Source organism: Canis aureus, chromosome 12 (assembly GCF_053574225.1).
Source record: "Canis aureus isolate CA01 chromosome 12, VMU_Caureus_v.1.0, whole genome shotgun sequence".
Classification (NCBI taxonomy): domain Eukaryota; kingdom Metazoa; phylum Chordata; class Mammalia; order Carnivora; family Canidae; genus Canis; species Canis aureus.
In genome coordinates this window covers 34,701,538-34,725,749 of record NC_135622.1, presented here as the reverse complement: position 1 = coordinate 34,725,749, position 24,212 = coordinate 34,701,538, and the positions used below count along the sequence as shown (strand labels likewise).

At 37.1% G+C, this 24,212-nt stretch overlaps 1 protein-coding gene across 5 annotated transcripts in view; it reads left to right on the top strand.

Annotated features, from left to right (window-relative positions):
- The window catches only part of RMDN2 (regulator of microtubule dynamics 2), a 67,731-nt gene that overhangs the window by 3,793 nt on the left and 39,726 nt on the right, over nt 1–24,212 (top strand). For 2 of the 5 annotated variants that reach the window (XM_077843580.1, XM_077843581.1), the window contains exon 2: nt 8,970–9,437. In XM_077843580.1, coding sequence (XP_077699706.1) covers nt 8,986–9,437 — 452 coding nt within the window. In that variant the 5' untranslated portion in view covers nt 8,970–8,985. Of the gene's footprint in view, nt 1–1,234; nt 1,362–1,413; nt 1,564–8,969; nt 9,438–15,881; nt 16,039–16,542; nt 17,488–24,212 lie in introns of those variants that run through there. The other 3 variants (XM_077843582.1, XM_077843579.1, XM_077843578.1) reach the window with 3 other exon arrangements.

Genomic DNA, 24,212 nt, shown 5'->3' with positions numbered 1-24,212 from the left:
GGCAGGCGCTAAACCGCTGAGCCACCCAGAGATCCCCGACAGTATAGTTTCTTTTGCATTTGACTCTAACTAAAAAAAAAAACAAAACAAAACAAAAAAACACTTATTATCATCCTGCATAACAGGATAAATACAATACATATTACAATAATATGTTTTGTATTTATGTATAATCGCATCACTGTATTTATGTATAATACATTTATTGTATTATATGTATAATACATAAATACAATAATATTTTATTGTATTCTGGTTAAATAAAGCAAATATTAGGATTATATTGTAATACATCCTTGCAAACCATAAATGAGATGAAAGTGGTTTTTGGAATGGAGGGCTATTCTAGTTTCAAATCTTAAAAGCATTAGCCTGCTGTATTCCAAAATACAACTTTATTTCAACAAAATGACCGTGGCTATGTCTAGGCTTACTGAATTCTTTAATGCGGCCTGCTTGAATCTCCAAACACCTTAGAGTCTCGGGAATCCTACAGAATCCCCGTCGGTAAACAGCATTGTATAGATTATAAAATGAGCCTTTTTATTGTTCAGAGAGCAGGATTTTTTTTTTCTTCGATAAATAGGAATGTTCCGGTTTTAATTCCACTTAGTACACATTGGTGGGGGATTTGGAATCCAAACTAAGTTCTCCGCAAGCCTACGTTTAAAACTCAAGGTGAGGGCAATACGGAAAGGAGTGCGTTGTTTCTGTTTGTCAAGAGTTTGCCTTCATCGTACCCACCACAGCCCATGCAGCTGGGTAAGGTCTGGTAAGGTCGCTGACGTTACGGATCCGAGGGGGCCGCGGTCTTGAGCTAACAGCAGCTCAGAAGGGCGGGGGCAGGGGATGCCGGAGTGGCTCAGCCTTTCGGCGCCTGCCGTTGGCCCAGGGCGCGATCCTGGAGTCCCGGGATCGAGTCCCGCGTCGGGCTCCCGGCATGGAGCCTGCTTGTGTCTCTGCCTCTCTCTCTCTCTCTGTCATGAATGAATAAATAAAATAAAAAATCTTTAAAAAAAAGAAAAAAAAAAGAGTAGCGGTTGGGGATTTCAGTCCTTAAACTGGAACGTGAGCTAAAGCGAAGAAACCGTGGTCGCGGCCCCGCCCGCTGATGGTAGCGATCTCGGCGCTGCCCAGAACCGCGGGTCGAACGTCAAGGTCGTGCCCGGGAGGGGGTCGGAGAGGGGGACCCGGGGGGCGGGGGCCGCGGCCGCGGCTGTGCGGGGCTGCGGCGACCGGACGGAAGGCGGCGGGCCGGCGCGGGGCCCCGGGGAGGCGGCGTCCGGCCACGGGGTGCGGTGCGCGCAGACGCGCCGGCGGAGCGGTCTCTCCCGGGCAGGGTGCGCTGGGAGGCCGCCCGGGTAAGTCGAACCCCCCGCGGGAGGAGGCGGGAGCCGCGGGGCGAGCGGCCGCGGGCTCCTCCCCCGGCGCCTCCGCTATCTGGGTCAGGACGGGGCGGGCCGCGGGGACCCGCGGGCTCGGGGCTGCTGTCCGCCCGCCGCTCGGCTCCCGGCCGCAGGTCCCCGGTGCCCGACGGCGGAGAGGCCCGCGCGGCGAGCTCAGGTGCGTGCGGGGGTGGGCCCTGGGCGGCTCGGCGGCGGGCCGGGCCGGGCCGCGGCGGGGCTGCGGCGGGCTGAGGCGGCACTTCCGGCGGCGCGGCGGCGGCACTTCCGGGTCCCGGGGGCATCCTCGCTGCGGCGGCTGCGGCGGCTGCGGCGGCGACACTGCGCGGGGCACGGCGGCTGCGGGGGCTTCCCGCGCCCGCGCTGCCCTGTCGGCCGGCGTCTGAGAGCGTCGGCCTTGGGACTGGCCGGTGTGTCCACGCCGGACGCGGGACGCCGGACGCGGGACGCCGCCGGCCTTGGGACGCCGCCGGCCTGGGTGCGCGGGAGCGGGCGGGTGCTGCGTGGCGGCCGGGCGGGTCCGCAAGCCCCCGGAGCCCCCGCTCCCGCCCGCTGCGCCCCCGCTGGCCTCCGCTGGCCTCCGCGCCGCCGCCCTCCCTCCCTCCCTCCCAGCCGCGCGCAAACACCCCGCGGCGGCGGCTTCTGCCCTCCGTCCGGTTCTCCACCCGCCCTCCACGGGAGGAGGGCTGGGTAGTGCCACCAACGTTTGCAAATGCGCCAGACATCAGCAAGCCCTTGAGTTTAAAAGAAGTTATTAAACTAGGAAAAGTAGTGAGAACCTGATGAAACAGAGTTAGAGTTCACTTAGGAAGTGTTAGATCATCCAGGTCGCCGTGGGGAATCTGATGGCCACTTCGAGGTCTCAGGTATAACCCTCTGGGAAACAAGCCTCACACTCGAGTGTAACCCATGATGTGCCTTTATCGTTCTTACAAGACCTTTCGTACGTCTTCCAAGTACCAGAGTTAAACATTTCATGTACTTCCCGCTGAGAGTCTGCTGATGCATTAAATGAATATATGTCCTAGACATTGCTGAAAACACAGTAACTACCTTGGTGTAAAGCACAATTTCCTTTTCTAAAATTTTATTTTTTAAAGATTTTATCTATTTGACAAAGCATAAGCAAGGGGGGCAGCAGAGGGAGGAGACTCCCCACTGAGCAGGGAGCCCAACAGGGCCCCATCCCAAGACCCTGTGTCATGACCTCAGTCAGCTGGAGGCAGCCAAATAGTCAAGTGGGCCACCAGACGCTCCCCAAAATTATTTTTAATGTAGAAATTTCTTTAGAAAAAAAAAAAAAGAAATTTCTTTAGCGTTAAAATTTTGATTTATTCAGTAGGATTCTTGTTCTCATCTGCTAGTAACTTAATTATATATTACCCATTAATTTTAGATGCCAATAATTTTTGTTAATGTTTCATTTTCTATCAATATTACTAGCACCTTACAAATCAACACATGTAATGGGAATAATACTTAGCATTTGATCATCTAGTCAATACATCTTTTGATTACTGTGTTTTTATACAAAAGTATAGGTGTGTACTAATTTGACAATTACACATAGAAAAGTTACTTAATGTAATATAACCTTTGAAATTATACCACAGCTAAGCAAGTGTTCTGATTTCTTACCTTGCTAACTACTGTTTCTTTTAAAAGATTTATTTTGAGAGAGAGAGTGTGTGGGGTTGGAGGGGCAGAGGGAAAGGGAGAGAGAGAGAGAGAGAGAGAGAATATTTTAAGCAGACTCTGCTCTGAGCTGCAGGAGGGGCTTGATCTCAAACCTGAGATCATGACCTGAGTGGAAACCAAGAGTCTGGCACTTAACAGGCTGTACCACTGAAGTGCCCCCACTAGTTACTATTTTTAATGAGTGGCATTTTTCAAATTGGTGGCTTAGAAGCACATTTATTTTGATAATAGCTTGTACTATTAGTCTCTAACTGTGGTTATTTAAAAGCAATACCTGCTCTATTGATTGATTGTAGTTGATTTTTATAGTTCTAAAATCCTATTTCACCTCTGAGCATCTCTGCCTAGTCAGCATTCTCCTTCATGTCCTTATTGATTCTGAATCTTCGTCATGCAGCAGTACATCTAAGAGTTATCAGGGTAACAGTTTTCCTGTCCTAGTCAGATGGCCCCTGGGTAAATGACAACTGTATGCCTCAGTTTGCTTATCTGCAAAATAGAGATAATAATAGGACCTGCCTCCAAGAGATAATTTGGAATTGGTATAATTCCTAAACAAAAGGTGAAAGAAAAATTAATGCTCCTGGCCACCTATTTAAACCTGGTATGGTCTCAGGGATAAGATCGCCTTCCTACATAGACTTTGACTTCCTATTTATTTACTTTATCAAATGAAAAGAATTTCAAACTAGGCTATATTTTTTAATGTAAAATTCAAGGAAGGCCCAGCAGGAATGAACCAAGAAAGCAATCACAATAAGAAGATTTCTTTTAATAGACCTCCAGATTAGCATATGAACATGCTGCATTAATCTTTTTATTGACAAGAAGCCAAGATCAAGCTTGATGCATGGTTATTAGATGTGATGCTAATGGGAATCCTGGGCATGTAACAGCTTTTCTTATTATCTGTTGCATTTTTGTAATAATCTTTCAAAATTTAGTTTTATTTTTTTGTGTGTGGAAATAAAAGTGTAAAGCCAATAATAAGTATTATTCAGCTGAAGTTACAAACTGATCCTAATCTACTGCTGGCATGTCTCCTGCATTTGATAGGGGAGGACAAATGGTTAGACTTATAGTTCTGTTCTACCAATTAGGTAAAAATGCTTTTTTTTTTTTTTTTTAAATTAATTCCAGGCAAACTTCCCTGAGGTCAGGCAGGCAAGATTAAGCACATGGCCTTGCTATTAGAATCTTTGGCTTTAGAAAGGAGTCTTAATTCTTTTGGATATTATATTCACCAACATCTGAGGTAATTTCTGGAAAATTATCATTTTAAAATCATTAATCCTTCTCTCTTACACTGACACCTATAATGAAGTGGAGCATCGAAATAGGATACTCCCTGCATTCAGTGCGTATCATCTACTGTAAGATTTCGGAATCTAATGAGACATTCTTTTAGGGAGACTTCTTGGAAATATTATTCCCTCTCCCACAGGGCATCATTTGAAACGTCACATTTAGTTGGTCATTTAGAGTATAAGAAACAATGCCTTGCTTAAGTATATGAGATCATGGGATATAGACCATAGGAAGGCACATTTCACGTACACAGCTGAATTCAGAATCTGCATCTTTGCAGTGAGCCTTACCCTGTTCTCACTCCCAGCTGTTTATTTTGTTTCCTAGTTCACTTAGAACAATGAAGCAACTACAGAGAACTTCCATCAGCTTCCACTGTCACATCTACCCACCTTCCTGAATCTGCTCACATAATCTGCCTTTTCTTTTGTTTCTATGAATGAATGGCCTGTGTTTCCATCAAAGGTCAACGTCAGTACTTGTACACTGCAGACCACCCATCCCTCTGCCTTCTCAAGTTTACTGCCACAGTGATTCTCTGATTCTTTACTTCATCATTTTATCTTCCTTTGAAAAAAAATTGGATCTTGTCCATTCCCATAACAGAAATGCTGTTATTTCTCCATCTTTTTGGCACCATTTTCCAATATAGTCACGACATCATTTCTTCTCTCCTTACTTGCTTTCTGTATGCCCGTTTGTTCTTTTTCCTCTTTTCCTGACTAATTTTGGACTAATTGAATATCTTTAGTATTACATTTTTATCTCCACTCTTGGCTTATTATTTATACCTTAGTGGGTTTTTTTTTTTTTGCTGTTATTGTTGTTTGTTTATTTAATGTTTGCCCTTGGATTTATGACTGTACATCTTTAGTTTATTATTATGATACTGCATTATAATCTAAGACCCTTACAACAGTGTATCTATTTTGTCCCCTCCCATACTTTGGACTATTATTCTAACCTTTTACTTCTACATAAGTTATAAACCCCATAATAGGTTAAATATTATTTTTACTATAATAAGCAAAGATTTTATAAAGAAATCTTAAAGTGAGGAAAATGACTTTTATATTTACCCTATTTGCCACTACTGTTTTAATTCATCTATTGCCATTTCCTTCTGCCTAAAGGACCTCTTTTAGCATTTCTTGTAGTCCTTGTCTGATGGCAATGAATTCTCTCAACTTTTCTTTGTCTAGAAAAATCTTTGTTTTACCCTCGTTTTTGGAAAATATTTCACTGCACATGGAAATGTAGGTTGACAGTTTCTTCCAGTACTTTAAGGTGTCACTCCATTGTATTTTTACATGAATAGTTTCTAAGGTGATGTCTCTGAGACAATCACTGCTGTAATCTTATCCGTTTTTCTCTGTACATGATATGTCACTTTTTTCCCACTGACTACTTTTAGCACTTCTTCTTTATCACTGGTTGTCAGCATTTTTGTCTAATTTGGAAATTTTTTGGCCATCTTTCCTTCAAATATATTTTTTAAAGATTTTATTTATTCATGAGAGACACAGAGAGAGAGGCAGAGATATAGGCAGAGGGAGAAAAGCAGTCTCCCTGCAGAGAGGCTGACTTGATCCCGGGACCCCAGGATCATGACCTGAGCCAAAGGCAGATGCTCAACCAGTGAATCACCCAGGTGCCCTCCTTCAAATATTTTTTTACACTTTTCTTCCCTGTAACTTTAACTGTATATGTTTTAGACTGCTTGATATTGCTATAAGCTGTGCTTAATAGATTAATATGTATATATACATATTAAGATGCTCACTGGTTCATAAATGGCACTGTCTCCTTGTAACTTTACATGGTAGAAGAGTGGGGGGATATCTCTGGGTTCTCTTTTATGAGGGCCCGAATCTCACTTACGAAGGCTCTGCCTCCTGAAGGCCCCACCTCCTAATACTATTACATTGGTGATTAGGATTTCAACATACGAATTTAGAGGGGACACAAACATTTAGTCTGTAGTAGATGGTATCTGTTGTTTTATCTTCAGATTTGCTCACTTTTTCTCCCACCATGGTTTTTCTTCTGTTAATCCCATTTAATACAATTTTATTTCAGATATTTTACTTTTCATCTCCAGAAATTCTGTTTGGTTCTGCTTAATAACTTCTGTTGCTCTCCTCATCATGATTATGTTTTTCTTTAACATATTTTTAATATTTATATTAAATAGGGATGTCTGGGTGGCTCAGCAGTTGAGCATCTGCCTTCGACTCAGGGTGTGATCCTTGGGTGCTGCGGTTGAGTCCCGCATCAAACTCCCTGCAGGAAGTCTGCTTCTCTCTGCCTATGTCTCTGCCTCTCTCTGTATCTCTCATGAATAAATAAATAAAATCTTTTAAAAATATATTTATATTAAATAGTGAGCATATTTGTAATAGTTGTTTTAACATCCTGTCTGCTAATTCCATCATGTCTGTCATTTTCCTGCTTCTTTACATATCTAGTAATTTTTGATTGGATGATCAACATTGTGATTTTATGTTATTGAATTTTTCATTTCCTTTAAAGAGTGTTGGACTTTCTCTTGAAGGCAGTTAAATTATTTGTGAATTAGTTTGATCCTTTGGAGGCCCATTTTTAATCTGTTTTAGAACAACTCTAAATAGATCTTAACTCTGGGTTAATTAGGCCTCATTTCTAAGGCATTACCCTTTTGAGATCTCTACTGAAAGCTTCAGATATTTGATAAATACTCTCTACTCTGGTGGCAATTTGTGTAGTCTTTAGGAATAGTTCCATTTACAGCTTCCTGGTATTTGTTCTATTCCTGGAAATTGTTCTTTTGCCTGGCCTAATGGGGTTTTCCTCTGTACATGTTCAGACTGATATTCAGTTAAAGATTTAAGAAGACTCCTATGCATATTTCTAGGGCTCTTTCTCTACGTACTTTCCTCACAGTACCGTGCCACACAAATTCTAGGTTGCTTCAGTTTCTCTGAGCTCTATTCTCTGTTCAACTCAGAAGACTACTAGGCTTTGTTTGGTTTTCCCCTTCCAGCGCCATAGTCCAGAAATTGCCTCTAATTAAACATCTGGGGAGGTCATAGGATTTACCTCATGTGTTTCCTTTATCTTGGGGATCAAAGATGGCAGTGCTGCATTAGTATGCTCCTTGAAGAGGTGTCAAGAAAAACAAAAAAATTTTGTGAATTTAAATTCCTGTAATGGATAGTATACCATTACTTGTAACATTTGTCTCAAATTGCTAACAAAATTTAATACAGATGTTTACCTGTTTACAATGTAGTGGATATTGGTGAGAAAATAATTTCTGGAACCTCAAAGTCTGTAAAAAAAGCCTCACTATATTTTGCTCTAACCACAGAGGTTTATTGTACTGCTAATATACTTACTGCTATCTTAAAATCTTGGAAGAAAAGGGGGCTTTATGTTATTGTTTCTTGTTAATGGCCTTCTGATTTTAAGAACAGAGATAAACAATAAAACTAGTGAAGATGGGATATACCAAAGAAAGATTATGGTGCGTTTCAAAGTAGCTGAGTTTATGTGGAATTAGGCAGGCTAAAGCTTGAGCCTTGAGTGCAAAACAGTGAAAGTTCAGAGAAAAGAATTAAGAAGAGGACATTTTTGTTATTTTTTAAAAAAGGATCATTTGAAAAAAAATAACATGAAGACCTCAGACAGAAATAGAAATGTAAGGAGCAGAGGCATTCTGGGTCAAAAGGAGAAAGGAGATGAAGCCTGCATGTGTCAGCATTTTTGTTCCCCATGCTGAGTAAAACAGAGATGAGGTGAGCTCCAAACTTGACAGAGCTCTCTAATATAGTTTACATTCCAAATCCTTGAGCTTTTAAAATGTTTATTACTCTAAGTATACGTGTGAATTAGGTGCTAAGAAAAAGTTCCTTGGACTTCCTTAAAGAGTAGGTAAGACTCAGAAGTCAGCATACTGATTTTATATCGATAAGGGGCTCAAACACAGTTAAGCACAATTTGAATTCTTAAATAGTTTTCTTTTCCCAGAAATGTATGATGATGCTTTTACCATTATTTATCATACTCTTTAAAAATATATGATAAAAGGGATCCCTGGGTGGCGCAGCGGTTTAGCGCCTGCCTTTGGCCCAGGGCGCGATCCTGGAGACCCGGGATCGAATCCCACATCGGGCTCCCAGTGCATGGAGCCTGCTTCTCCCTCTGCCTATGTCTCTGCCTCTCTCTCTCTCTGTGTGACTATTATAAATAAATAAAAAATTTAAAAAAAAAATAAATAAAAATATATGATAAAGAGTAAATTTCAGGCCAGTCATATAGAATACAAATTCTGAATTAAAACTGATACTTTATAATGGACTTTGGTAATATTCTTAAAGTAAATATTTCTATTGGCCACATACATTTTAGAGGTAAATGTATTTTGCTTATAATACATTTTAGTTTATGATTTATCGTGTGTGTTTAGGTGGGTGTGTCTATGATGTAGACTTGGCTTTTGTTGATTGAGAAAGCTTTAATATTTTTGTCTTGGGCAAAGACAGAAACAACACTCATTTACATTTGTGCTTTCAATTTTAGAAACAAAACCCAAGAAATGCCTCATTCCACAAACAAAGAGCTGATACTTGGCATCATGGTGGGAACTACTGGAATCAGCTTGCTTCTTTTGTGGTACCACAAAGTTCGTAAATCCAGGAAAACATTGAATTTACCTAAATTTCTTTCCCTGGGTAGTAAGTTTGATTCAATGACTTTTCAAGATGAAATGTATAATGGCCAAGAAACAGCAGCAATCTTTCAAGGAAGGCAGCTTCAGATATTGGAGAAGTTAAATGAATTACTGACAAATATGGAAGAACTCAAAGAGGAAATCAGAGTTCTTAAAGAAACCATTCCAAAGCTGGAGGAATATATACAAGGTGAACTTGGAGGGAAGATAACTGTTCATAAGATAAGTCCTCAGCACAGAGCTAGAAAAAGAAGGCTTACCACAGTTCAAAGCTCTGCAACAAGTAATAGTTCAGAGGAAGCAGAAAGTGAAGGAGGGTAAGTTTCTTGACGATGTTTCCCATGTCGAATTATTTATTTCATTATTGCTATTATTTTAGGTTCTTTCATTATGTACTTCCAGGTATATATACTGCTACTAATAAGATAAAAAAAGAAATGATTGTATGGCTTACATCATAATTAAAACTATTCAGTAGTGGTCTATATTTAAGATAGTTTATATTGACAAAAAGAATGTAAGTAAATGACTAGTACCTCGTGACCTCATATGAGTTAATGAAAAAGTCAGTAATTTTTACCAGAATATGTAGCCTATTTTTATATGTGGCTACCATGTGACCCCTTATGTAAGAACTGTCCAACAAATCTATGCTGCCAATTATCATTAGCTACATTAGCCATTAAGCACCTGAAATGTAGTTAGTGCAACTGAGAAACTGAATTTTTAATCTCATTTAATTATAATTAATTTAAATAGCCATGGAACTAGTGGCTTACTGAATTGAGCAATGCAGACCTAAAATAGATTTGATAATGTACAAGTGATTCAGTTTCATCCTCACCATCCTCAATGGTAATCCTTTGAATTCTAAAACCAAGAACATAAATAATATTCTTTTAGAAGAAAAACATGATTTATAAGTAAAAACAAAACAAAACAAAACAAAAAAACAAAAAACCCCAAACAAAACCCAAAAAACAAACCCATGCTCAACTAGTGTTTTTGAAGAATAAAAAAGGCAAGCATATAATCACTAGATGTTCTTTAGGGCAAGGACACTATGTTTTCTTTGTTATATTCTTAACACATTGTTCTTGTACCTAGCACAGAGTAGACACCAATGAATATTTCACGAATGAATGAATGTTCTGCTAAGTCACCATGGAATTGGGAGAAGGGATCTGAAGGGAGAAGGAAGGAGAGGGAAGAAGAGAGGAAACAAAGGGTAGGGATAAAAGTGTGATTTCATAGATAAAGAAATGTAAATGGTTGATCAAGTCTTTGACATCATGCGAGGACTGGAATTACTTAGTATTTTTATGTATGAACTGGAGACATAACTGTATGAAAAATCTTTCAGATAGAGAAAAGTCACAAACGATAGATCTAGATAACAGGAAGGTCTTAAACATTTGTGTTCCTGAACAACAAGTCATAGACTGATTTTAAAACTGGCAGTGGGATGTTTAAAAGGAATTCACAATATTTCTAAATACTCCAGGACTGTAACTTGAAAAAGGCACTATTAATTATTAAGGGTATAGAGAATAGCAACCTAGTACTCTAATGAGGAACAAAGATCCCAACACAACATAGGACATCAGGGAGAGTTCTTGAAGATCACCAATGGTTATACCTTTATGTAAATCTATGGCATTTCCTCCTAAGGAATCCTGTGTTCAACTTTGGCAATCTCATCTTCAAAAGGACATAATGGAGCTAAGGACTAGCCAGAGAAGATCCCCTAGACCGAGAGAAGAAACGGCAGTCCTGGTAAAGGAGTGGAGGCCAAAAGGCTGAGTGGACCTTAGTCTAAAAAGACCCGGGTTAGGGTGAGCACAGGCTTGTTCAAGAAATTCTAAAATTCTAGGAAGAGAGGCAACCTTTGACAAGTTTAAGATGTTTGGGACAAATGAAAAGAAGATAACTGTGGGACTTAATTAACTTCAAGTAATAGTACAGGCATAAATTGTTTATGTGAGTTCAGGAAGGATTTGTGAAATTTGTGAATAATAGTCACAGACAGCTAATAAGAAAAACTTTAAGATTGATGTAGGTTGTTGCCTACATCATTGCCCCTTCTTGCTCAATCCTGGGTGCCTTTGTTAGCAATAGAATACTAGAATTGAGGCAAGGGAGCCCTCATGACTTGGACTAGATTATAGTAAATGGCTCTTAATAGAGGGAAACTTTCCTATTTAGCTATACTTCAATAAAATAAACAAAACAAGCAAACCAACACCTACTGTGGATTTTTTTTTGAGAGAGGAATAAGACACAAAGATTTAATACCCTCTTTCTAAATAAAAACCTAGAGACAAACTTTTAAAATAAATAATGTACTTTTTAAAAACAAGGTCTTTATAAAGTATATTTGTGTAAATTTTACATTGCCCGTCCTGATAAACCTCCCACAGTACAAAGTGACTGGTCATGGTAAGATACAGTCTTAGTCCCATTAGCATATTTAACGTAAGATGTATCCTTGATACAACAGTGTCCTTGCAGCAAAATTAAAACATCAAATGATAATTGCATGTTCCATACATTAGATTTAACTTTTGCCAAAGGTTTCTGGAGCTTTTGACTTCTCTTAGTAAAGAAGATGACAGTCACAATTTGCCGACACTGTTCTATATAAGAAAAGGGGAGAAAATGAATTATGTCCTTAGGTAGTGTCAAAAACTTGAGTGGATAGATCAGTAGAATGCATTTTCTGCAAACAGTATCTTCTGCATGCCTGTCTTAGTACACAGTATCATTAGGGACAAAGGGGTTTATGCCTTTTTAGACCTAGCTAATTTTATCTTGGTTGTGGGGGTGATGGTGCCTGAGGCTTAGATTCCTATACTGTGGCCATCAGAGGGCCTTTTTTTTCTTAGCGCTAGTGTGAATGTCTTGGAAAGCATCTGTGCTTCTTGATAATATTATGTTTCAACTGATTTTTTTCTCCCCTGCTCCATGACTTGGAGACAGTCACTGCGTTGGCAGCGTTGGTTCCTTTCAGTGACAAATAGTACTAGACAGCAGCATCTTGGTGTGTAGACATGGCAGGGTGATACGAGAGCTTGTTTGGGCCCATTTTAGGTCAGGGTAAAGAAAAATTGTTCTAAATATTTTCAAGGTTATAAGTTCACATCAGTGTTTTCAGCTTAAAAGGAAGCCCTTCCTTATTTCTGAAAACTTTTTTAGCTCATTTTCTTTCTCAAGCTGCTCACTGCTTTTTCTCTGTCAGCCTTTATCTGTACTGTTCTATCAAACCACGAGCTTAAAAAGTTATTATATGACAATGTTATGTAAAGCTTTAGAAACCTCTCTTTCAAAAGTTCCATCTTATTCCATTTTAGATTAAAATCATATCCCATGATAAACTCATAGTTCTTCATTCTAAGTGAGCTTTACAAAGAATAGATGTGTTTCAAAATGAGACATTTCTATTAGGAAAATCAGGGTTGTATAGTGACCCTACGGACCTTCTGTTTCTTTTTTTTTTTTGCGCCTGTTGACACTAGGCACAATTAGGATTATTTGAAAAGAAAAACCCCGTAAATCTACCACCAAAAGAGCACCAAGCTGTAATACAAGCCACAATACCTAGAACCTTAGATATTACTCTACAAATAATAGAGGATGGTGATGCCAGCAAGACCATAGACAGAAACAGGCTTTTGAGATTTTATTTAAAACTACTTAAATTCTTAGGGTGCCGGTGGCTCAGTTGGTTAAGTGTCCAACTCTTGACTTCAGCTCAGTTCATGATCTTGGGGTTGTGAGACCAAGCCCCACATTGGGCTCCATGATCAACAGGGAGTCTGCCTGGGATTCTCTCTCTCCCTCTGCCCCTTCCCTTGGTCACTTACACACCCACACGCTCTCTCTCTCTCTTAAATAAATAAATCTTAAAAAAGAAAAAACTTAAATTTTCATTTCATGAGCCAAATATAGTCTTTGCTTTTTATTCATTTACATTTTTTTTATTCTATTACTTCTGCCAAGTCAGTTTTACTGTTGGACTTCAATTTCTCAAGGCCTTGAGAGAAAGACAAATTCAGATATTCATGATGTGGTGCTTTGGTATTCTTTCATGTTGTAGAAGAGCACATTTGTATACAAAAAATTGTTTTTTGTTTAGAATTTTCAAAAATGAAACATTACCACATAATTGAAATCCTTTTTTGTAGTCCTTTCTCTCAGAGGTAGCCATTATCTTAAAGTTGGTACAGAGTCTTCCTTTGAAAGTTTGGATTTTTCTCCTATATGTGTATGTTTACATCAGAAATGAATAAATCATGTTTGGTTCTTAAAATTTACATAAATGGTGATATATGCCATATAACATTTTATAACTCATTTTTGCATCAAATGTTTCTTTGAGGTTTTTCCAGATTGATGTAAGTAAATTTATCTCATTCTTTTCAGTTGCTATGCTGCATTCCATTGTATGAATATGCCTTAATTTATTTCCCTATGGATGGATGTTTATTTAGGTCACCATTTTTTGGTTCTTCTAAACAATGCTTTATTGAATGCCTTCCTTTTTCCTTAGGCACGTGTGGAATAATTTTAAAGTATTTACTTAGAAGTGGAGGCAGAATTATCGGCCAAATATAGTGTTATTTTGTATTACTAAACTACTCTTCGGGGTGTACTAGTATTTGAGAATTCTTATTTTCCATACAAATTCTTATAGTTAGACTTTTTAATTTTAGGCAACTTGATGGAGATGAAGTAGTAACTAATTATTATTTCGGTTTGCATTTCCCCAAGCACTAGTAAGATTGGGCATCTCTTCATAGTTCATTTGCATTTTGGTCTCCTCATCTATAAATTTCTTTTAAAAATGAAACAATAGAGGAAGGTAACACTAATAGTTGGGTCCTCTTTATTCATTCAATGAGTGTTCACTCTGTGCCAGGCACTGTGTAGGCTCTCCATGTACATTAGGAAACAAAGTCTTTCAAGTCAAACAGATTTAAAAAAAAAAAAACAAAAAAAAAAACTAACAAAATGTTAAAGAGAGATGTTGTGTTCTAGCTTTAACCAGAGCCCCAAAAGCCAAGAACAGATCAGTTAAGGGCCAAGTCCTCTTGCATTCTAAACCTTCCTAGGCAGGACTTGCCAAAAGATGGAAGCCATGGCCAGCATGAGCATGCACTCACTGGTAGCCTGTGAAAGGAAGCCGATGAAGGGCAAAAGAAGCATTTCTTCAGGGGAAGTTGTTCCTTTGCTGGGCATCCCACCAGTATGTGTATGATGCAGAGTGCTATAGAAATGGATAGCATTACTTAGGTAGAATATGTTGCATGAGAAGAGTGAAATGGCGGAGTGCAGAGCCTTTTGGAACCAGTACTAAGGGAGAGGGCAGAGGTGGGTGAGCCTTTAAGGAAAGACAGAAGACTGATGATCAAGGAAGTGGGAGCAGGCCTTCAGTGTTCTATTTAAGAAGTCATTGCCAGACCCAAATTTATCTAAGTTTTCTCCTGCGTGATCTTCTAGCAGTTTTATAGTTTTGCATTTTATATGTAAGTCTTTGTTCCATTTTGAGTTCATGTTTGTGAAGGGTGTAAGGTCTGCATGACCAACCTCCCTTTGTCTAGGCCATATGACAGGATTGTGGGGAGAAACCATGAGGAATGATGTGATGGTCCCCTCCAGACCCAAAAGCACATTTAGCAAATTTTCTTACTGCTTGGGGTAAAAGTAGTGGGTTCCCTAAGTTCAGCATTCTTTTCTTTGTAACACAAGTCAGTGTAAGTGCAAGAGTCTCTGGGGCCCTCTGCATTGCCCTTGTGGGACCTGGGGTCTGGGAAAACCAGCTCAAATATGCCAGCGATCTTACTGCTGGATTTGTTGTGCATAATAAAGTCCTCTCCCTCTGACCTAAGAACTGTGTGTGAGACATTAACCGATTAATGTATTAGCTTATATGTAGGGTGAAATCAGATTACCAAATTGACAATTATATAATGAAAAAGAGAGAGCGTTAGGCCTTTGAAGAATAATTTGTCCAAAGGTTTCCCAAAGCAGATTGTTAGGAAGGGAACAAAATCACAAGGTGGTAGTGGGTATTCAGGACATTGAGAAGTAAAAAAGTTTATATTCGAGGCAGTGTTTTATGTCATCAGTGACTTGACACACATACCTATTATATGGATAGTGCTCCAAGTTGGTTTGGAAAAGGAGAGAGCAATATTTCTTTCCTGATAACTCTGTTACCCTTGTCTTTAAATGAGTAGGAGTTGTTTTAAGGGGTGAGGTTAGAAACAGTAGTATAGCCGATCTCCATAATCTGTGCATGTGGCCCACACGATCAGATGGCATGCTTTATTGCCGATGAAGATGAAGCTTACTTCATTCTGGGGGCAGTGATGTTGATCAGGTATGATTTTGTTTTGTTTTCCTTCTCCATATATTTTTGGACCAAAGTTTGTATTGGTGACTTTTTCATATCACTGAAGGGTATAAAAAACTGGGGTGAATAGTGTTCGTGTGAAGGTAGAATGAATTAGTAGGCCAGGGGTGTGTAGGGCGGCTAGTGAGAGAGACAGTCCCAAGCAAAGGATCATGTAGATATTATATATGTTACTGCCTTCATCCTGTTTTCTTGTCCCTTGATTTATTGGCTGACTCCTTGAACATGGTGAGGTTAGAATATACATTCCCCCATCATGTGACTCGCACTTCTCAGAAAGGCAAGCCACAGAACAATTTTATCTAAACCTGATGTCATGAGATTCTAGAGTCTGCTGTCATCACATTCTGTGCTGTTGCCGTGTTAATTACACATGCAACTTAAGTGTTCAGTCTTCTGACCTGTTCCACCTACACAGGGCATTTTATGGCTTAAGGATGATGGCTTAGGAAGGAAAGGAGAGATTTAATTTGGATTAAATTCAATATGGGAAAATGCTTAAGGTAAGCCTTTAAAAAGAAAAGAAAAAACACCCCACTCTTCCCATGTTTCATGTGCTAATAGCGAGAACATGGACATGTTCAGAAATCAAGCTTTAATGCTTTCTTTAGTTTCCCACAGTAACTGAATATCTGGACTATGGATATTTATCTGAAGTATTCTCTCCAGAGAGGTCTGCTTTATCCATGGTTAATATTTTAAAATGTATTAGTCAACAGGGCATAGATTTATTCTACTTCACTCCTTTAAATATAGTAGTTCCCTGAATCTTTAAATGGTCTTCCTAAGGTTTAATTGTTTGGGCAGGTACTACGTAGGTAGAGATAATCTTTTAGATTAGGGCATTTTGGGGGGATACATCTGTGTGACCATCAATTCAGCTGTCATAATTTTCTCATTCCCTATTGTTTCCATATTGATAAAGTGCATATTACTCTTCAGGAGTCTTGGCAGGTCTCCACCTCTGCTCCCTATTTTTTCCTCATTTGACACTTTTTTCACTCTAGCCACTACAAAGAGGATGAGAACTACCAACTAAATTATCCTGCAGATCAAGTTCCTTCAGACTCCCTGCACCATGGAACCTCTTTTACTCATCGAACTCTATCTCTTGATCCTAAAAGAGCTCATCTATCTGCAATATTTAATGTCAGTTCACGTAGAGAAAGTAAAAATTTATGTTCTCCATCAAATGCATCTTTCTTTGGAAGAAGACATTCTTTATTTGCCAAATTACAGAAAAGCAATATTTTCCCTGACCATCAACAAGGTAGAGCTAACTTTGACTTTCAAGAAAAAAGAAACTCCAGTGATTCGAAATTGTCCTCAAACCATCGTGGCCTTAGATCCCAAAGACTTTTCTCTGCCCCTAAACTAAGTATAATCTCCTGTTATGATATTGCTGGTTTTTTTGATCTTCAATCAAGTGGGCATAACATCTTTAATCCAGATGAAATAGTTTCTAAAAACCCAAGTATTAGTGGTGCTGAAAAATACCTAAGCTCTCGTTCTTCTGGATATAATATTACACATTTTATGAGTTTGGGAGCAAAAGCTAATCCTTCAACCTTTCCGAACACCATTGGTGGAAACACCTGTCAACACAGCACAGCAACCATCCTTTCTCTTCCAGCTATTATTTCCTATTCCTGTCAACAAAATGAAACTGCCACCAACATTGAAGAAAGAGGCCAATTAAGGAAAGTTTCCCTTCATCCTGGTTCTCAAAGTCACCGTACAGATCATTCTCTACCTGTGATTCAGCAGCATCCCTCTCAAAGAGTAACTTCCCCTGTTTTGTGTAATGTTGGATTTTCTTCACTTTATAAAAATGCTACTCGCTTTATTCCACCTCAGAATGATGTTGCTTCAGATTCCTTTGAAGATGAAAACATTGCTATTTCATCTCAAGATGAAGACAGATCTTCATCTATTGCAATTCCTAAAATAAGGTCACCTCAGACTTTCCCCTCTCTTAGAAAGGTAGCTCAAATCAGAAATTTTTCCACCAGACACACTGTAGAAGTCACAGCTCAGCCCTCCTAGAAGTCTCCTATCTCACTAAGTTTTACTGCCTTTTCGAAAAAAAAGACTTCCACTTTGCAGTCTAAATTTAATTTTAATTGCTGTATTTTTTTTTTGAAAGATAGCTTATTGACATCACTGGAATTTGGAAGTCACAGATTATTAATCTGTTTCAGGCTTTTAACAGATTGACTGCTGACAGGTTGACCTGTCTCAAATTTCTGGATGACTATTGTAATATTTTGGTGGTCTGAAAATAACATCAAGCACTGATATAGAAGTCTTCTACATGTGTGACATTCTCTGAGAGTTTTTGCATCTTCTTTTATCCTACTCTAGTCATTACAGACAGTATTCCTATGTCATCTATAGAGCTATATTAAGTAATTCACAAATTTTCATTTATATTGGCCTTGTTGGTACATTTCTCATGCCAGATAGCCCACTGACAGATATTTTTACTAATACAAGGATCAAATTATAAATAAAAAAATTATAGTTGAAATATGTAGAATATATTGTAGAATATATGAAATTAAATATAGTTAAAATTGGTATTTTAACTAAAAAATTTTAATGCACATTTGTATGTGCACGTCTGAGACTTCAGAGAACTCTGAGATCAGAGGTAATAAATTCATATATTAGTTGTTATTTTTCAGAGTGAATATTTTTCAGTTTTTCTCCAAAATTTTTACTTTAAAAAACTTTTAAATAAAATTTTTATTTTAAAAAGTATCTCCCAAAATTTTATTTTTGCATAAATATCTTTCAATTTTTTCCATTATATTAAAGTTTACACATATATTTCTCAGAACAAATAATGAAGGAAAAATGCATATGAACAATTAAAAGTACTTATATTAGTATATAGTTGGTCCTTGTAAAAGGAAGAAATTGGCATTATTTTCAATTATTTATCATGATAAAATGCCCCCTAAACCTGTATCATTGGGCTAAGATGTTACTTTTACTTTTGTGCTTTTTCCACCTTTTAGCATGTGTCTTAAAATTTTTTTTCTACTTCAGTGTTTTAAATTGTAGTGAAATACAGATCACATAAAATTTACTATCTTAACCATTTTTAAGTTTAGTTGCGTTAATTACATTCATATTGTTATGCAACCATTATCATTATTTGTCTCTAGAACTTTTTTCATCTTCCAAACTGAATTCTGGACCCATTAAACAATCACTCCCCTTCCTCCATCCCCCGAGCCTCTGGCCACCCCTTTTCTACTTTCTATGTGAATTTGATTCCTCTAGGTACTTTAAAAGAAATGGAATTATGTGTATTTGTCTTTTCGTAATGGCTATTTCACTTAGCATAATGTCCTCAACGTTCATCCATGTTGTAGTTTATGTCAGAGTTTCCTTCTTTTTCGAGGTTAAATAGTATTACTTTGTATGTATATATCCTATTGTACTTATTTATTCATCTGTTGATGGACACTTTTGTTGCTTCTACCTTTTAGCTATTGTGAATAATGCTGCTAGTGGGTGTACAAATATCTCTTTAAGACCCTGCTTTCAATTCTTTCGCTTGTATATTCAGAAATGGAATTACTGGATCATATGGTAATTCTATTTTTAATTTTTTTGAGGTACTGCCATTTTTTTCAGGAGCAGCTGCACCATTTTATGTTCCCCCAAGAGTTCACAGGGATTCCAGTTTTTCCACATGAATGCCTACACTTGTTCTTTTCTGTTTTTTTGACAGTAACCATCCTAATTGGTACAAGGTGGTATCCCGTTGTGGTTTGCATTTCCCTAATAATTAGTGACATTGAATATTGTGCTTATTGGCCTTTTGTATATCTTCTTTGGAAAAATGTCTACTCAAGTTCTTTACCCATTTTTTTAATTGGGTTGCTTGCTTTTTGTTGTCAAGTTACAGGAGTTCTTTACATATCCTGGATGTTAGCTCTTTATCAGATATATGATTTACAAATCTGTTCTCCCACCATGTGGGCTGTCGTTCACTCTGTGATTATGTCCTTTGATGCATAAGCTTTCATTTTAATTTTGATGTCTAAATTCTCTATTTTAATTTTGGTGCCTAGTTTATCTATTTTGTTTCTATTGCCTATGCTTTTGTTGTCACATCCAAGAAATCATTACCAGAAACAATGTCATGAAGCTTTTCCTCTATGCTTTCTTCTAAGAGTTTTATAATTTTAGATTTTACATTTAGTAAATGATCCATTTTGAGTTAATTTTTAATTTTTGTATAGAGGGGGTCCAGTGTCATTCTTTTGAATGTAAATATCCAGTTTTCCCAGCACCACTTGTTGAAGACACTACCCTTTCTCCATTGAATGGTCTTAGCACCCCTGTCAATAATTATTTGACCATATATGTGAGAGTACTTCTGGGCTTTCTATTCTATTCCATTGATGAATATATCTGATTTTATGTCAGTCCACATTGTTTTGATGTAGCTTTGTGATAAGTTTTAAAATCAGGAAGTGTGAGACTTTTACCTTTATTCTTTTTCAAGGTTGTATAGGCTATTCAGGGTCCTTTTAGCTTCCACATGAATTTTAGAATGGATTTTTCTCATAACACAAAACATTGTTGAGATTTTGAGAAGGATTATACTGAATCTATCAATTGCTTTGGGTAGTATTGACATCTTCACAATATTTGTCTCCAAATCCATGGTATGGGATTTCTAATTGTGTCTTTAATTTTTTTCATCAATGTTTTATAGTTTTAAGTATACAAATCTTTCATCTCCTTTGTTAAGTTTACTCCTAGGTATTTTATTCCTTTTGATGCTATTATAGAGTCATTTTCTTTGTTTTTAAGATTGCTTCTCGTTAATGTATAGAAACAAAACAACTGAGTTTACAAGTTGATTTATAATCTGAAACTTTGCTGACTTTATTAATTCTTACAGTTTGTGTGTGTGTGTGTGTATGTGTGTGAGAGAGAGAGAAATCTTTAGGATTTTCTACATAAAAGATCATGTCATTTGCTAAGACATTTTATTTCCTCCTTTTGATTTAGATGTCTTTTATTTCTTCTTTTTGTCCAATTTCTCTGGCTAGGACTCTTAGTACTGTACTGAATAGTAGTGGCAAAGGCAGGCACTCTTGTCTTATTACTGATGTTAAAGGAAAAGCTTTCAGTCTTTCACCATTGAGTATGATGTTAGCTATGGGCTTCTCACATATGGCCTCTATTTAATGTTGAGGTTGTTTCTTTCTATTGCTGGTTTGTTACACATTTTTGTTTTTGTTTTTAAGTAGGCTCCACACCTAGCATGGAGCCCAGTTTGTTACACATTTTCATCATGAAAGAGTGTTGAATATTGCCAAGTGGGTTTTTTTTTCTGTGCCAGTTAAGATGGTCATGTGTTTTTTTTGCCCTAATTCTGTTAATGTGGTGTATCACATTGATTTTCATATGTTGAGCCATCCTTGCATTTCCACTTGGTCATGGTGTATAATCATTTTAATTGTTTTCAAATTCTGTTTGCTAACATTTTTTTTGAGGATTTTTGCATCAATAGCCATCAAAGATTTTGGTCTAGTTTTCTTATTCTGTATTTATACAGGTTTAGGATCAGGGTAATAATGACCTAATAAATTGAGTTAGGAAATATTCCCTTCTCTTCAATTTTTTAGGGAATTTGAGGAATACTGGTTAATTCCTTAACTGTTTGGTAGAACTTAACGGTGAAGCCATGTGGTCATGGGTTCTGTCATCTTTTGTTAGATTTTTGATTACTAACTCAGTCTCTTTACTAGTTATAGATCTGTTCAGATTTTCTGTTTCTTAATTCAGTCTTGGTAGGTTGTATGTTTCTAAGAATTTGTCCATTTTATCTAGGTTATCCAATTTGTTGGCATATTATCTTTCATTATATTCTCCTATAACTTTTTTATTTCTGTAAAATTGATAGTGATAGTTCTCATTTCTGATTTTAGTTATTTGATTTTCTGTTCTTTTTTCATAGTCTAGCTAAAGGTTTGTCAATTTTGTTGATCTTTTTGAAGAACTGTTAGTTTCATTGATTTTCTTTTTTAAAAAAAATTCTGTATTATGTTCATTTCTGCTTTAATCTTTTAATTTCCTTGCTTTTGCTAGCTTTGGGTTTAGTTTGCTCTTTTCTTAGTTTCTTAAGCTATAAATTTAGGTTGTTGATTTGATATATTTCTTTTTAATGAAAGCATTTATAACTATGAATTCCCCCCTTACTACTTCTTTCACTGAATCCACATACATTTTGGTATGCTGTGTTTCACTTTCTTTTCACTCAAGATATTTTCTAATTTCCCTTGTGATTTCTTCTTTGACTCATTTGTTGTTTAAGTGTATTGTTTAATTTCCACATATTTGTAGATTTTCTGGTTTTCCTTCTGCCATTGATGTCTTCTTTCATTTCACTGCAATGAGAAAAGATGCTTTGTATGATTTTAATCTTTTAAAATTCATGAAGGCTTCTTTTGTGGTTTAATATATGATGTATGCTGGAGAATGTTCCATGTTTACTTGAGAAGAATGTGTATTCTTCTATTGTTGAGTGGAGTATTCCATATATGTCTATTAGGTCAAATTGATCAATAATGATATTCAAGACCTCTGTTTGCTTATTGATTTTTTTTATGGAGTTGTTCTATCCATCATTAAAAGAGAGAGATTGAGAGTCTACTGTTACTATGTTACTGTCGATTTCTTCCTTCAATTCTGTCAGTGTTTGCTTCACATATTTAGAATGGCTAGTATTTAGTGCATATATGTTTATTATCATTACATACTCTTGGCAGATTGAGTCTTTTATATTATGTAATCTCCTTTGTCTTGTGTAAGTTTCTGACTTAAAGTCATTTTGTTTGATGTTAGTATAGCCAACCCTATTTTATTTTGTTTATTATTTACATGAATCATCTTTTTCATCTTTTTATGCCCAACTCATATGTGTCTTCAGTTCTAAAGTGAGTCTCTTATAGACAACATGTAGTTGATCCTGATTTTTAAAAATCTATTCTACCAACCTGTGTATTTTTATTGGGGAATTTAATCCATTTATTAAATTAATTACAAATTAGTTAATTAGTAATTTAAATGAATTACTAAATAGTTATTAATTTATTTTGTTTTTTTTAAAGATTTGTTTATTTGAGAGAGAGAGAGAGAGAGAAGTATGAGTGGAGGGAAAGAGTCTCAAGCATACTTCCCACTGAATGCAGAGTCCAATGTGGGGCTGAATTTCAGTACCTTGAGATCATGATCTGAGCTGAAATGAAGAGTCAGATGCTTAACCAACTGAGCCATCCATGTTCACCCCCAAAATTATTAATTTAAATTGATTAATAGAGAATAACTTGGGGCACCTGCGTGACTCAGTGGTTGAACATCTGCCTTTGGCTCAGGGCATGATTCTGGAGTCCCTAGATTGAGTCTCACATTGGGCTCCCTGCAGGGAGCCTGCTTCCCCCTCTGCCTCTGTCGCTGCCTCTCTCTCTCTCTCTCTCTCTCTCTCTGTGTCTCTCATGAATAAGTAAAATCATTTTAAAAAAGAATAATTCACTTTTGCTATTTTACTATTTTCTGTATGTCTTCTATGCTTTTGGCCTTCATTTCCTGTTACTGCCTTTCTTGGTATTTACTTGATTTTTTTGAAATGACACATTTTGATTCCCTTCTCATTTCCTTTTATGTGTCTTCTGTAGATATTTTCCATGTGTTTACCATGGGCATTGCATGTAGCATCCTAAAGTTATAACAATCTATTTTAAACAGCTACCAACATAACTTCAATTGCATAGAAAAACTTCTCATTTAACAGCTCTACTCATTTAGTTATTGATGTCAGAAATTATATCTTTATATATTAAATATATATATAATGATAAATTTATCATTATTTTATGGTTTTCTATTTTAAATACGGTAAGAGAATAAAAAATGGAGTTCTGAACCAAAATTATAATAATACTGGTATTTATATTTATCCATGTATTTAGCTACAGCAAAAAACTTCATATTTTTTCATATGACTTCAAGTTGCTGCCAATATCCTTTCATTTCAACACGAAGGACTCTCTTTATCATTTCTTGGAGAACAGATCTAAAGATAAAGAACTGCCACAGCTTTGTTTAACTGGCATTGTCTTAATTTTTCTCTTATTCTTGAAAGACAGTTTTGCTGGATATAGAATTCTTGGTTGACTGTTTTTTTTTTTTCCTTTCAGCACTTTAAATATATTATCCCACTGCCTTCATGCCAGAAGTTTTTTTTGCTAAGAAATATATTGATAATCTTACTGGAGATCCCTTATATGAAATGAGTAGTTTTTCTTTTGATGCTTTCAAGATTTTTAAGATTTGTCTTTAACTTTCTACAGTTTGAAGGTGTGTCTTTGTTGTAGATTTCTTTGAATTTATCCTACGTGGAATTCACTGAGCTTCTTACATTTGTATATCCATATTTTTCTCAAATTTGGGGGAGTTTTTAGGTATTATCCCCAAAATAAGCTCTCAACCCCTTCCTCTCTTCTTCTTCTTTTGGTATTCTAATAATATGTATGTTGGTCGTTTATGTTATTCCAGAGTTTCTTAGGCTCTGTTCACTTTTCTTCATTTCTTTCTTTTCTTTTTTTCTTGGCTTTTCAAATTCAAGAACTTAAAATCTGTCTCCAAG